This window comes from Rhinopithecus bieti, unplaced genomic scaffold (genome assembly GCF_001698545.2).
Source record: "Rhinopithecus bieti isolate Rb0 unplaced genomic scaffold, ASM169854v2 scaffold_2205, whole genome shotgun sequence".
NCBI lineage: Eukaryota > Metazoa > Chordata > Mammalia > Primates > Cercopithecidae > Rhinopithecus > Rhinopithecus bieti.
The window spans coordinates 717732-729996 of record NW_016803673.1 but is presented as its reverse complement, the minus strand read 5'-3'; the positions used below and the strand labels follow the sequence as shown (position 1 = coordinate 729996).

The window sequence follows — 12265 nt, the reverse complement described above, 5'->3', positions numbered from 1 at the left end:
TCCTTCTCCCCTCCTCCTCCTCCCTCTCCTCCCTCTCCTCCTTCTCCTCCTCTGAGGCCTGGTGTGCTTTCCCTTCGTGCTTTCCCTTTCCCTACAGAAATGGTCATTTGGGGCGGGGAGAAGCACAGCAAAGGTTGCTCTGTGCCTCGAAAGGACTGTTGCCCTTGGCACTAGGGAGGCCGCCACTGGCCCTGGTTTGGCAGAAGCCATCTTGGCAGGGGTGGCCTGAGTGGCGGCCGCAGCACACACTCGCCCCCAAGCCCCCGTCAGTGTGGTTTGGAAGCCAGGGGTCTGAGTCCTGTGCTGCCCAAGCCAAGTCGAATATCAGCTGGGAAGGGACATCGTTACTGGCCCTTGTCATCCTGCAGCTGCTGCAGGTAAATCACATTAGCCAAGGATTAGCTGAATTGATGAGAACCATTCTGGAGCAGGAATCTCTCAGGGCAGCTTTTCACATCTGACCTAATCTAGCCACGACAAGGCATGCCATAGACGCGCAGGGAAAGGAGGGAGACGCCAGCCTCCTTTCCATCTCATGGGAAGCGTTCTGCTTCTCCGGGTAACTCTGGATGTTAAAACTGGTGTGTGTTTGCCGTAAAATCATAGATACATATGTGCAGCCAGGTAGAGCTGTGCCCCCAGTTGACTCCATCTCAGTATAATTCGACTGAAACATTATATGCCACCTTAATTAAGGTATACATGCATCTTAATGAGCAATCCAGCCCAGATGTAAATGAACAGGTCCAGTGACACACCCTCTCCCGACTGGAAACTGCTGATGTGCTCTGTCTGTGTCTTCCCGTCCTTTTGTGCCAATGTTTTTCTTTGATGTGCTCCCTGCATGAGGCAAGAACTAATCCTCTTTTTAAAACCATACATGAAATAGATGAAATGGCAAGCTAATGAAGTTATAAATCTATATTATAAATAAAACAATAGCAGGCCCAATCCTGTTGAGGTGAAACGAGCTGATTGCGCTCAGCAGAGGCAGGTGGACATTTTGTCCTTGCATCTGGCTGGTCATCATGAATTACTCTGGAAAGAGTAGATGTTGACCTGTCTGACCAAAAAGCCTTTCTGTCTCTGAGCCAGCACTCCCTTCTCTGCGGCCGGCAGACTCCTCTAACGATGGGGGTGTCTTCAGCAACTGGGAGGTAGCTCATCTTGGCAAACGTGGTTGACACAGGCATCTCTCCAAGTTTCCAATTTTGGGGTGCTGTGGCTTTGGGGGAAGAAAAGCAAGCGCTTGCCTTGACCGTGCTAAACTGCATTAAAAGAAATTCCGGCAGAAATTGTGATGAGGGGATCTCAATAACTCTTCAAGCAGTTTGTTTTGACTAACTCGAGCATTACGGCGGGATTTTTCTAAATGACCATGCAAATATGTGTTTCCTGATGGCTGTCTGTTTCAGGCAGGCTAGTGAGCTAGTTCTTCAACGGTATTTCATTTTCTTACTTGCAGGGCTAACTTAAAAGAGTTTTTTCAATGCTGCAGTGACTGAAGAAGCAGTCCACTCCCATGTAACCATGAAAGAGAGCCAGAGAGCTTTTTGCACCATGCATTTTTACTATTATTTTCCAATACTTAGCACCATTTCACTAAGGAACCTTGAATACAACCAGGATCCTCCTTTGCATGCGACTGTAGCTGCATTTCATGAATAGTTTGAACCCTTGTCAATGCACTTTTTGAAAAAGAAAGAAAAAAAGAAACTTCGTGTATGTGACTCAAAGCATGTAACCTTAAGATGTTGCATTCTAAACTGACAATAAAGACCTTTCCCAAATATGTTGGTGTTCTGAGGACTGTTTAATATGCTCTTCTAACTCATTTGGACCAGAATAAATCAGCCTGTAAATAAAGCGGGAATATACACACTGTCCCTCACCTAGAGAGAAGCCAGGCCAAGGCAGGGTGTGAGAGTTCTTGCATGCATCGCACTGAACTAGCTTATTTTAACCTTACAGGCGATAAAAGCGAAAATGGATGAACTTAGGCCTTTGATACCTGTGTTGGAAGAGTACAAGGCCGATGCCAAATTGGTATTGCAGTTTAAAGAGGAGGTCCAGAATCTGACGTCAGTCCTTAACGAGCTGCAAGAGGAAATTGGCGCCTATGACTACGATGAACTTCAGAGCAGAGTGTCCAATCTTGAAGAAAGGCTCCGTGCATGCATGCAAAAACTAGGTAGGCCCAGTACCCTGCGGGACGTGGCGCTGCACTGCCCACCTCCGGCACACGCACAGGCTTAGGGAGTGGTGCTGAGGTTCGCGAGGTGATGGCTGGATTAGGGCTCCTGGGCAGGGCTACCCTGAGAGACAGCAAAGGACGAGCATAGGCCACACCCATCCTAGGGCATTGTTCAGAGCTGGGTCTTGTGCAGAGGCCACAGACCCCGCTGAGTCACACATCTGGAAAAAAATAGCATACCATCTGGCGGATTGTGTGTGCGTGTGCGGACTGTATGTGTGTGCATTGAAGACACCAGTTTCATAGAGCTGGAAATATACATCTCAGATTCCTCTGGATTGAGAACGGGGGCTGGTGGAGCTCCTGAAATATTGAGTCATGCATAGTTTGAATAAAAAAGGGAGCAAAATTCAATCACATCACAGTAGAGCTGCCATTCACAGCATGGGAGGGAGCCCCTGCTCACAGCCTGGAAGGGGAGGAGCCTCTGAGCAAATGAGCCCCTTCCTCGGTCCGTTTCCTGAGAAAAGCCCCCAGTATGGGGTGACCTATTTGGATTCTTATTTCTGATTGATTACCCGTTCACCTTACCAACTTTCCAGTTAATCACTAGGAGAAATCTTAACACGTTAGTGTCTGCATCTGCTTTTAAATAGCACATTTCAAATCCCAATTCCACTTCTAGTTTTTCTTAAGAAATATTAACCATCTGTCCTCACCAAGCTGTTTTTTTTTTTTTTTTTTTTTTTATAACACAAAGGTTGTTGTTTTCATACTATCTACTTTTTAGGGTAACGTAGGGTAATTTTAGGGTGATTTTGCCTTAGGAAGTTGATCTCAGGCTTTCTCTGATGTTTTAACTTGGTTACCTTTTATATTTCTACTCTCCCTTCCACACACACACACTCCAAGCGCCTTATTATAAACCTAAAACATCCAAAAAAAACACTTTAAAGAAAAACGTCCAGTGTTGTTAGTCAGGTGAAGAGAGAGAATATTCAAGGGGAAAGAGAAGAGTCAGCCAAACCCTTGTTTTCCCAGGTTCCCACTTTCGGTGATTTTTAAACGCTGTTCTAGGTGTCCTCAGTGAACACACACAGCTCAAGTTCCCCAGTCCCGAAACAGAGACAGTAAGAAATGCTGGGGGTTGGAGAACTAATCCATTTTGATGAGTGCACGCTGGCTGTGTCCCATGGGGGCTGCTAACTGCATTCTTTCAGCTCCGTGCTCCAGGGTGCCCAGCCCTGGTGTGACAGTGGCTGGGTGACCTCAGACAGTCCCAGGAGGGGCGTCTGGGCCAGATGGTCTCTACCATGGCTTCCCAGTTTGACTTTCTAGGAGTTGTGTGAATGTTGATGGTGACAGGGCTGTATGAACGATCATGAGGCTGTATGACTGTTTCCATTGGGTACTATCTTTGGCGTTCTCCCCATCGTGACCTTGAGTGACCTCACCATTGCCCCTTTCTCCGGGACCTCCAAACACTCCCACGGATGGGGTCTCCCTTGGCCTCCGAAGTATCCAGTGGCAGGGTCTTTTTGTTGTCGTTATGTATTTCCCCATGAGCAGTGTCTTTTCCTCCCTGGAATAGACAGCGCACATCACGGAGAAACCCAGAAAAAACCTCCACATTTTCAAATCAAGGAATCAAGGGAGCAAAGTAGGGATTTGGAGTAAAAAGTTGCAAATAGTGAGAAGCCAAGGGCCTTTCCCAGGGGGCACCACCCCTCCCGGATGAGCTGGCCTTCCCATCTGTGCTTGGCCTATTTTTAGTAGCTGGGTGAGTTTACCTTGTAGCTTCAAATCCTGGGTCTTGTGAAAGAGATCACATGGCTGTCCTTGGGCTGCTAACACCATTGATTTGGGAGTAAAGACAGAGGGTTCATAGGCCTCCAGAGGCCCTCTTTTTCCCACCTTTGGAGTGCAGCTGCCTGGTTTCACCTCTGCGTTTAGTTCTTTCTTTGGAAGGGCTGCGACACGTAGGCAGAGCTGCTGAATCAGAGCTTCTGCAGGTGGGGCCCTGGCATCTGCCTGTAGCCAGCACCTGACTAATCTTGACACAGAGCAAACTGAGCTCCCCCCGTAGAGGAGGCAGCTCTGTAAGGTAGTAAGCGCCACTCGATAGCTGTGCGACTCCCCCAAGGCATTTACCCTCTCGAGTTTCAGCTGCCTCCTCATCTGTAAAATGGTGCAGGGAGTCCCTGAGCTCCGGGGTAATTCACAGAATGATAATTCATGAAAGTCCTTCAGATCCTGAGCTCAGCACTGTGCCTAGCAGAGGAGATGCTGGTAGGCAGGTAGGTCGATGGATAGAGAGGTGATGATAGCTGACTGATGACTGGATAGGTAGTTAGATAGATAAATGATTGATTGATTGACACATGATTGATAGACACACAGATAGAAAGATTTAGCAGCTGCTGATCTTCCTCCTCCCTCTTCCCAGGCTTTTGTTCAAGCTCAGTAACTTAAGCGCCAAATTAATATCCTGCAGCTGCTTAATTTAGCTTCGTTTTAGCCTTGCAAATGGGCACCCACCTCAGGACCACCCTGGCAGCCTGTTTCCTTGCTGGGAGGTTGCTGAGGAGACCCGCCTTCTGCAAGGTGGAGCCAGCGCGTGCTGCAGACCATCCTGGGTAGGCAGGGCTTCTGCGAGATGTGGCATCCAGTAGGGGGCAGTTTCCTCCCCCGTCCCAGACCCCGCAGTTTCTTGGTGTGCCTGCTGCACCTGCTGGTGTGAAGTCTGACTGCAGGTTCCATGGTCTAGTGACTGCAGGTTCCATGGTCTAGTGACTGCAGGTTCCATGGTCTAGCTTACCGGGTTCCCTTCCTGCATTAAGCCTGGAGAGGCTCTCCCAAAGTCTTCCTGATAGTTCTCTCCTTGCTGCTACCATCTTCAAGTCACTGTTGCTGACAATTCCTGACCCCAGAACGTACTCAGAAACAGAGAAAACAAGGACCAGGGCTCCATCAGCTTTCAGTTTCCAATTCTGAAGATCCCTCTTTTGATGGCATTATATAATTTTCCTAATGGCCCAGCCAGAAACTTGAATCTGAATCTTTCCTCTCAGGCATCCTCTGGAAGGGAGGCAGTTTGTCGGTTCCCCTGGAGCAAGTCTTGTTGCCAGGCAAGGGGAGAGGCAGTGCTGCCACGTACCCCTGGCCTCGTCCCCTAAGCTGGGCTTGGGGCCCTCTCTCCAGGGGAGCCTGCAGAGTCAGATGCCCCAGCAGCGAAGCTAAGCGAAGCCAGAAGAGAGGGTCAGTGCATGACGCCACTCTACCCATGGAGCTCCCGGGATGTGTCATGTACCTGTCGGCTTCAGGCCTCCGTGGTCCTCTCTATAAATGAGGGGCCGGCTGATTGGAAGGGCTCCTCCCAGATATACCATCCTGGCACTCTGGTGCTAAAGGCTTCCTTCGTTTCTTTTTTTTTTCCCCCAAAGGGTGAGGAGGAACCCCCCAGACACCCATAAGCACAGACAGAGCCCGGGCTTCAGGGTCAATCGGGTCTTTTTGTTTCATGGGAGCGCATCTTAACAAAGACCACTGGCTCCAGCTTCAGAGTCCCCTGCCAGCCGCTGGGAGCCGGGCCTGCCTGGGTATCTAGGTTGATGCAAGTCCAGTTGCAGGCCCCCATCCCAGCCTGGGCTGTCAGGGCCTGGGGCTTGGCTCTGGCACCATGTTCTACACTCTGTCCTGGGGGAGAGGAATCTGAAGCCTCCCTCTTGTTCCCTGACCCCGAGATGTGAGAAAGGGTCAGCCAGGCAGAGAGAGCGTCTGTCTCCTCCTGCCCCCGGCCCTGAGTGGAGCTAGACAGTGAGCCACTGTCACCGGCACACATGGTGCATTCAAGGATAGAGAGTTAAGCCCTTGCCAGTGGATTCTGAAAGAAAACCCACTAGAATGACGGGGGAGGAAATAAACCGAAATCTAAAAAGCCGCTCAGAAGCACTGACTGAGTGGGGCCTCAGGCGGCCGGGGCTCCTCCCAGGAAGTTCTCCAGATGACAGGCGGTGAGAGTCTCCTGGAGGCCCGCCCTTCCATGCCGTGCGAGGAGGAGGGTCTGCCGTGACCCTTTTCTCAGTGGCCAGCCCAGCCCAGGCCCTGGGTCTGATCTCGAGGCCTGGCGGGGATGCTGCATGCTTCTCAGCTTCTTTCATCTGTATCTTGGACATTGGTTCGTCCAAGTTCCCAGCTCTGCAGACTTCTTCCAGCTTAAGTCTTCCTGGATTGCGGGGGATAAAAGCTGGGACCAAGGAGGATAGACTCAGAGGACAGGCGGCAGGCCAGGAACCCCGTCTGCCTGCTTCAGGGCACTCAGCCCTCCTGGCCTGTCTCCAGGGTTGCCCAGAGACCCCTCTATCTCTGGCCTGAGGTCCTCGGCGGGCATCTCCCCAGGCCTGTTCTATGAGATCATCCAGGCTGCTGCTCAGAAGTGGTCTCCTCCTGGGAATAGCAAGAGGCAGATTGTCTCATCCGCAGGGGCATCGGCTTGTCCAGGCTCCTGGCCTTGCACAGCACCCTGCCTTCTGAGCCCGTCTGGGGCCCTCGGGAGGCCTGCCCCTCCAGCTGAGCATGCCGGCCCTCCCAGCCTAGGCCTTCCTAGGAGACAGAGCCCGTTTGGGCCATTTCCTGAGCCTCCAGCAGTGCAGGAAGCCCAGCCAGCCCTCTCCTGCCTCTCCCCTCCTCTTCCCTCCTTGTGCGTGCATCCTGAGTGCTCGTGACTGGAGAGGGACGCTTTCCTGAACTGGATGTGCCAAGATTCTGCTGAGGCTCTGCCATGGGCTTTTTTAGATTCTGTCAGTTCCTGAGGTCTTGGCAGAAGCGGTCTGGATGGAGAACCAAAAATAACTCCCTGACTCAAGGAGGGCAGGTGGCCTCCAGCCCCGAGGGCCCTGGGGGCTGTGCCTGCAGCCAGCAGTTGGAAGAGCAGGCTGCAGAGCCAGCCTCACCCTTCTCCGCCCTCACTAAGCCAGGATTTTAAGGCTCATTTCAAGGGGTCACTTTTGCATTTAAAAGAGAGTGCTGGAGAGGGTGATGCTCAGCTCTGAGCCAGTGGGGCCCATGCAGGAGGGAGGAGGGAGCCCTTGACCCAGGCAGGGTGGGCCTGGGGCAGAGCCATTTTCTGGAGGGCAGACCTGCCAGGTTCAGGGTTTGCGGGATGAAGTGGGATGGGTGAAGACCACATTGACCTGGGCTCACCTTCTCCGCACGTCCTCAGTCTGAATCCCCAGTGATGCCTCCTGACCTCTGTGGAGCTCTGACTCTGTGGCAGGTGCTGTCCCAAAAGCTCTCTGGTGGTCCCTGCCCTAATTCTCACAGCAGCCTTCCGAGGGGGCGCTGTTGTTATTACCCTATCTATAGATAAGGAGAAGAGGGGGTTACAGAGCATCCTCCAGGGAAGAGGGTCACCCTCCCTCCCCACTGTCTCCTCCACTGAGATGGAGAGTGAAGTCTTCAACTTAGGAGGCTTTTCTGAGCAATGAGCCATTCATTCATTCATTCATTCATTCCATACAAATCCCCAGGCTGCGTTTTGGAGGAAACAGGGCGAGTGCAGGAAGTTTCTTCCCTGGGGCGGCAAGACCCAGCCATTCCTTGGCAGTCCCCAGGAGATGTACGGTGGGAAGCTGGCTCCGGCTCCAGTGAGGACAGGCAGGCCAGGCAGAGTGAAGGAGGGGCACGTCTTTAGGGCAGAGGTGTCCGTTTGGGGCAAGCCAGTGAAGGTGGGTGGGAAGGCAGGGCTGGGGCTGGCACGCCAGGTGGAGGGACAGCTGGAACAAAGCTGAGTGAACCAGCAGGGAGGGTCTCGGGCCAGGCAGCGGAACGGAGCCCGGCACTGACTTGCTGCCTCTGGCCTCTGCTGGCTGCCTGCAAGGTGGAGGGCAGACACCTGGTCTCCTTCTGGGAGGTCATGCGACCGGGATGAGCCTACTGCAGGTGTGGTTCTGGGCGTTAGTGTGGGCCAGTGTCACGGAAGGCCTGGCGTGTTGACTGAGGAGGCTGAAGTGGCCAGAGCCCACGTGCGCTGCTGGATGGAAAACCCAGCATGGGGCTGCCGCTCTTCTAGGCTTCTCCTTCCGGACCACTAACGGAACCACGGCGTGGAGAGCCCTCACGGGACGCTCCCAGGGCCACAGCGCTGTCTTAGGGGACACCGGCCTCTGGATGGCAGGGAAGGCTGGAGAGGGGCTGTGAAGGGCTTCTCCCAGCACCCACCCAGTGCAGAGGGAGCTGCTGTCTCCCCCGAAGCCCAGGGCCCCTCAGCAGCCGGAGGGTGAGGGGTGAGCCCAGCCATGGCTCCTGCCTCCCATCTCCTGCCTCACGCTCCTCCAGGGCCTTAGTGAAGCCACCCTGAGCTCCCCTTCTCCGCCGACGAGTTGCACTGGGGTGAAAAGCTGGACCGGGCTCTCCTGGAAGAGGAGCCTCTAGTGAGACTTCTCAGACCCCCCACATCTTCTTACTTCTTGTCCCCATAGACGCCGGTCAGCTGTGGCCATCTCCTCTCCATCCCTTTCTTCTGCTGCTTCTCCTCCCACAGATGGGAGGCATGGCCCTGGCCTGGAGCCCATGTGGACTACGGCCGAGCAGACCCTGGCAGCCTCTCACCCGGCCCCACTGCCGGAAAGCCTCCAGCCATGAGGGGACAATATTTACTTAGGAAAGCACATAATGCCTCCTGAAAGTGGGAACAGGGGAATAAGCATGGAGGAGGAGGGGAAGGAAGGGCTGTGACATTTCTTCTTCCAATCGGGGCAGAGGCGACAGGCCAGGAGCCAGGTTGCCAGGGCCTCGGAGCAGTGCAGCCCGACTCGATGGTAATTTGGGGACAAACCCAGTCTTTTTCTGTGGGCGGTGGGCTCCTTGTCCCTCTGAAAGCCCCTGTTGCCTGGATGCACGCTCTCCCGCCAACCCACAGTATCGGAGACACCTCCACGCCGGCGGGGCCGGGAGCATTCCTCTTTCTGGTCTTGTGTGATGCCAATAACAGGCACACTCACCACGTCCAGTTGAGAGAGAGTGGGAGGCACCCCAAGACCTGTGCTGAGCATGGGAGTGGCCGGGCTGTGCCCTCCTGAGTACCAGTCTGGAGCCTGCCCCACCCTGCTTGCCTACAGGATTATCCTGGCTGAGCCGAGGTCCAGACGCACTCGCCCGCAGTCTTCCCCCACACATGGATGGCCTCTGAACTCATGTACTCGTGCAAGCCCACCAAGGGTGCCACGCAGACCTAGGAGGTCACAGGCGGGCTTGGCCGGGAGGGTCAGGGCAGGGTGCGGGGGCTTGCGGCGGAGGGGCCCTTCCTCTACCCTCTGCAGGGAAGCCAGCCACTTCCTATCCAGGGTCCCTGCTAGAATCAGGAGCATTTGGTCCTTCAGAGAGCGGCTGAGGCTCGTGCGTTCTGGAAGAGCTGCGTGGCTGTGCAGACACGCCGGCCTCCGGGCAGGAGGAATTGTGTTCCTGTGCAGTGGGTGTGGAAGCCGCCCTGAGCCCTCAGGGGTGTGGGGGGCTCCAGCCTCAACCCGAATCACTGGGTGCCCCGGGTGTGTCCCTCCTCACCTCCATGATCCTCTGTGAGACGGAGGGCTGCTGAGGTCACATCCAGGATCCCATCCACCCTGGTGCTCAAAATCCCAGCGCTTCAGCCTGGGCTCCTCCCACAGGCAGAAGCAACTGGCTCACGCCTGTGGGAGAAGCGCGCAGGCTCATTCTGCGGGAAGGCAGCTGTGGCCTTTGTGCCGGTCAGTTCCGGGGCCGCTGGTGGTGTTGCTGCTCCGTGGTGGGACAGGGCCTGCCTGGATGCAGTGTCTCGCACTGCACCTAACTGTGCCCCACGCGGGCTGGGCTGTCAGGGCATGACGTCTAATGCCCTTGGGGGTGGAGCTGCTGCTGTTCCCATTTCCAAGAGAAGAAAATTGAGTCTTGGAAAAGCTGACCCCTCTCCTAGAGGTGCTGGCACCCCCATCCCCAGGCCATGGGTGCAGCAGGCTGAGGAGGGGTGGAGCCCAGGAGGGCGGCTGTCTGCTTACGGCTTTTCACTGCTATCCTGGCCACAGCTGCTCTGTTTTGGGGAGGAGGTGGCTTTTCCGAGACGGGGGGGGGAATTGTCTGTGAAAACAAGGTCGTGAGCATCTTTCCACAGCACCCCAGACCCCAAGAGCAAGAGGAGAAGCCACCACATGGCACATGTGCTCTGGGCAGTCAGGGTCAGGGTGACCACCGCGGGCCGGGGCCCCCGCCCTCCCTCTCCTGACCTGCGTGCTCTTTTCCAGCTTGCGGGAAGTTGACGGGCATCAGTGACCCCGTGACTGTCAAGACCTCCGGCTCGAGGTTTGGATCCTGGATGACAGACCCTCTTGCCCCTGAAGGCGATAACCGGGTGAGCGTCCCCTTATGCCATAGGGGGTCATTTGGGCAAGAGCACTTTCAGACACCTGGTGGGCCTCAGACATGGGTACAAGCCACGCCCACCCTCCAGGGCCTGTGGACTGGGCAGCTTGGTGCCTGGGGGCGTTTGTTCCTGGAAGACCTTCAGGAGGGACCCAGGCCTCTGTGCTAATTCAGAGTCGTAGATCATGGGCCGAGGAGTGACATGAGGATGATGGTATCCCATCACATGGCTGCAGACCCCTTCAAGGCCCCCTCCCCGGCCCCAGAGGGCTGGACTGGGTCTGGGCTGGTGCCCCAAGTCCGTTTCTCTGGAGCCAAAACACAGCCCTGTCTTTTCCGGTCCTTGCCTCCGCTTCAGGAAGAGAATTCATTAGGCCTTTCTTGTTTTAATGACATCTCATTTGTATTTCATTTGCCATTCCTTTCATGGCTGATGGAGACTCATGTTTCTTTTGATTTAGGAAAGAGGCCATGTTCTTTTTTCCCAGGCTTTTCCCCACTGGGTGAAACCTCAGAAGAGGAGAGAGAAACAGGCACCATATTTCCCTTTATCTGGGGAGCTGGGTTTTATGTTAGAGCCCCTTTGAAAAATGGGGAGGTGAGGGCGGCTGCCTGACCGATGGTGAGGCCCGGCCCTGCTCAGCCCCTGGGGCCCAGACCCCTGGACGCGGGCAACATGGGCTTGTAGCCTCCCTCCAAAGCGAGTTCCCTCTGAAGGCTCCCGCTGGAGGAGGGAAGCTGTCCCTTGATTTGCAAACTGAGCTGTTGCTGCCAGAGTGGGCGTTGCTCACCCAGCCCCACTTTCCTTCAGGGGTTTGCAGGACACTTAGAAAATAAACATTTAAAAACAAACAACCCAGCTCTGCCCTGGGCCGACTGAGAAAGGCCCTTTGAAATGTGAGATAGCCTCTAAGCTTTATCTGGAGCGGGTTTGATGGAAGGGATGGACCCAGCTCTCTCCCTTCCGATTTCTGATCTCTTTGCCTCCCTTCTTCACCATCGCCACCATTTCCACGAAATCTCTTCTCTTTAAAACATGGGCAGCACTGCCTCCAGCATACTCCCTCCTTCCAGGAAGATGGCTGGGGAGAGGAGAGGGACTGGCAGGCTTGCTAGAGCCTGTTGCATGTGTCTTGATTCCCCGGCCTCCCATGGGAGTGGCCCCTGTCCCCATCTGGAGGGGCTGGCCAGACTGCAGAGCTGGGATACAATTGGTGTTTGGTGTTTGTCAGGGAGAAGGTTTTTCTGTCCTATTTTCTAAAAAGTGACAGCTGATGCTTGGAAGTTTTCTAACAATTTAATTAGCTGTGAAGACTCTGACCACTCTTTCAGTCCACGTCCCCGCTGGAAAACCCCACTTATATTCAGAATTAGGAACGTGCTCTTGCCACAGATGTTGGTGATAATGATCATAATACGGAAGTGAAAACAAGGTGATGCTGGCCGGCACTTAGCAAGCAGGGCCGGGCGTGGTGGCTCACACCTGTAATCCCAGCACTTTGGGAGGCCGAGGCAGGCAGATCACCTAAAGTCAGGAGTTTGAGATCTTCCTGGCCAACACGGTGAAACCCCATCTCTCTAAAAACGCAAAACTTAGCCAGGCGTGGTGGCATGCACCTGTAATCCCAGCTACTTGGGAGGCCGAGGCATGAGAATCGCTTGAACCCGGGAGGCAGAGGT

General features: G+C 54.5%; 1 protein-coding gene across 1 annotated transcript in view; it reads left to right on the top strand.

Moving 5' to 3' along the window:
• LOC108513113 (noelin) overlaps positions 1 to 12265 on the top strand; it is a 40010-nt gene that overhangs the window by 11549 nt on the left and 16196 nt on the right. Inside the window, exons 4-5 of the mRNA XM_017848756.1 lie at positions 1972 to 2191; positions 10468 to 10574. Coding sequence (XP_017704245.1) covers positions 1972 to 2191; positions 10468 to 10574 — 327 coding nt within the window. The remainder of the gene's footprint in view (positions 1 to 1971; positions 2192 to 10467; positions 10575 to 12265) is intronic.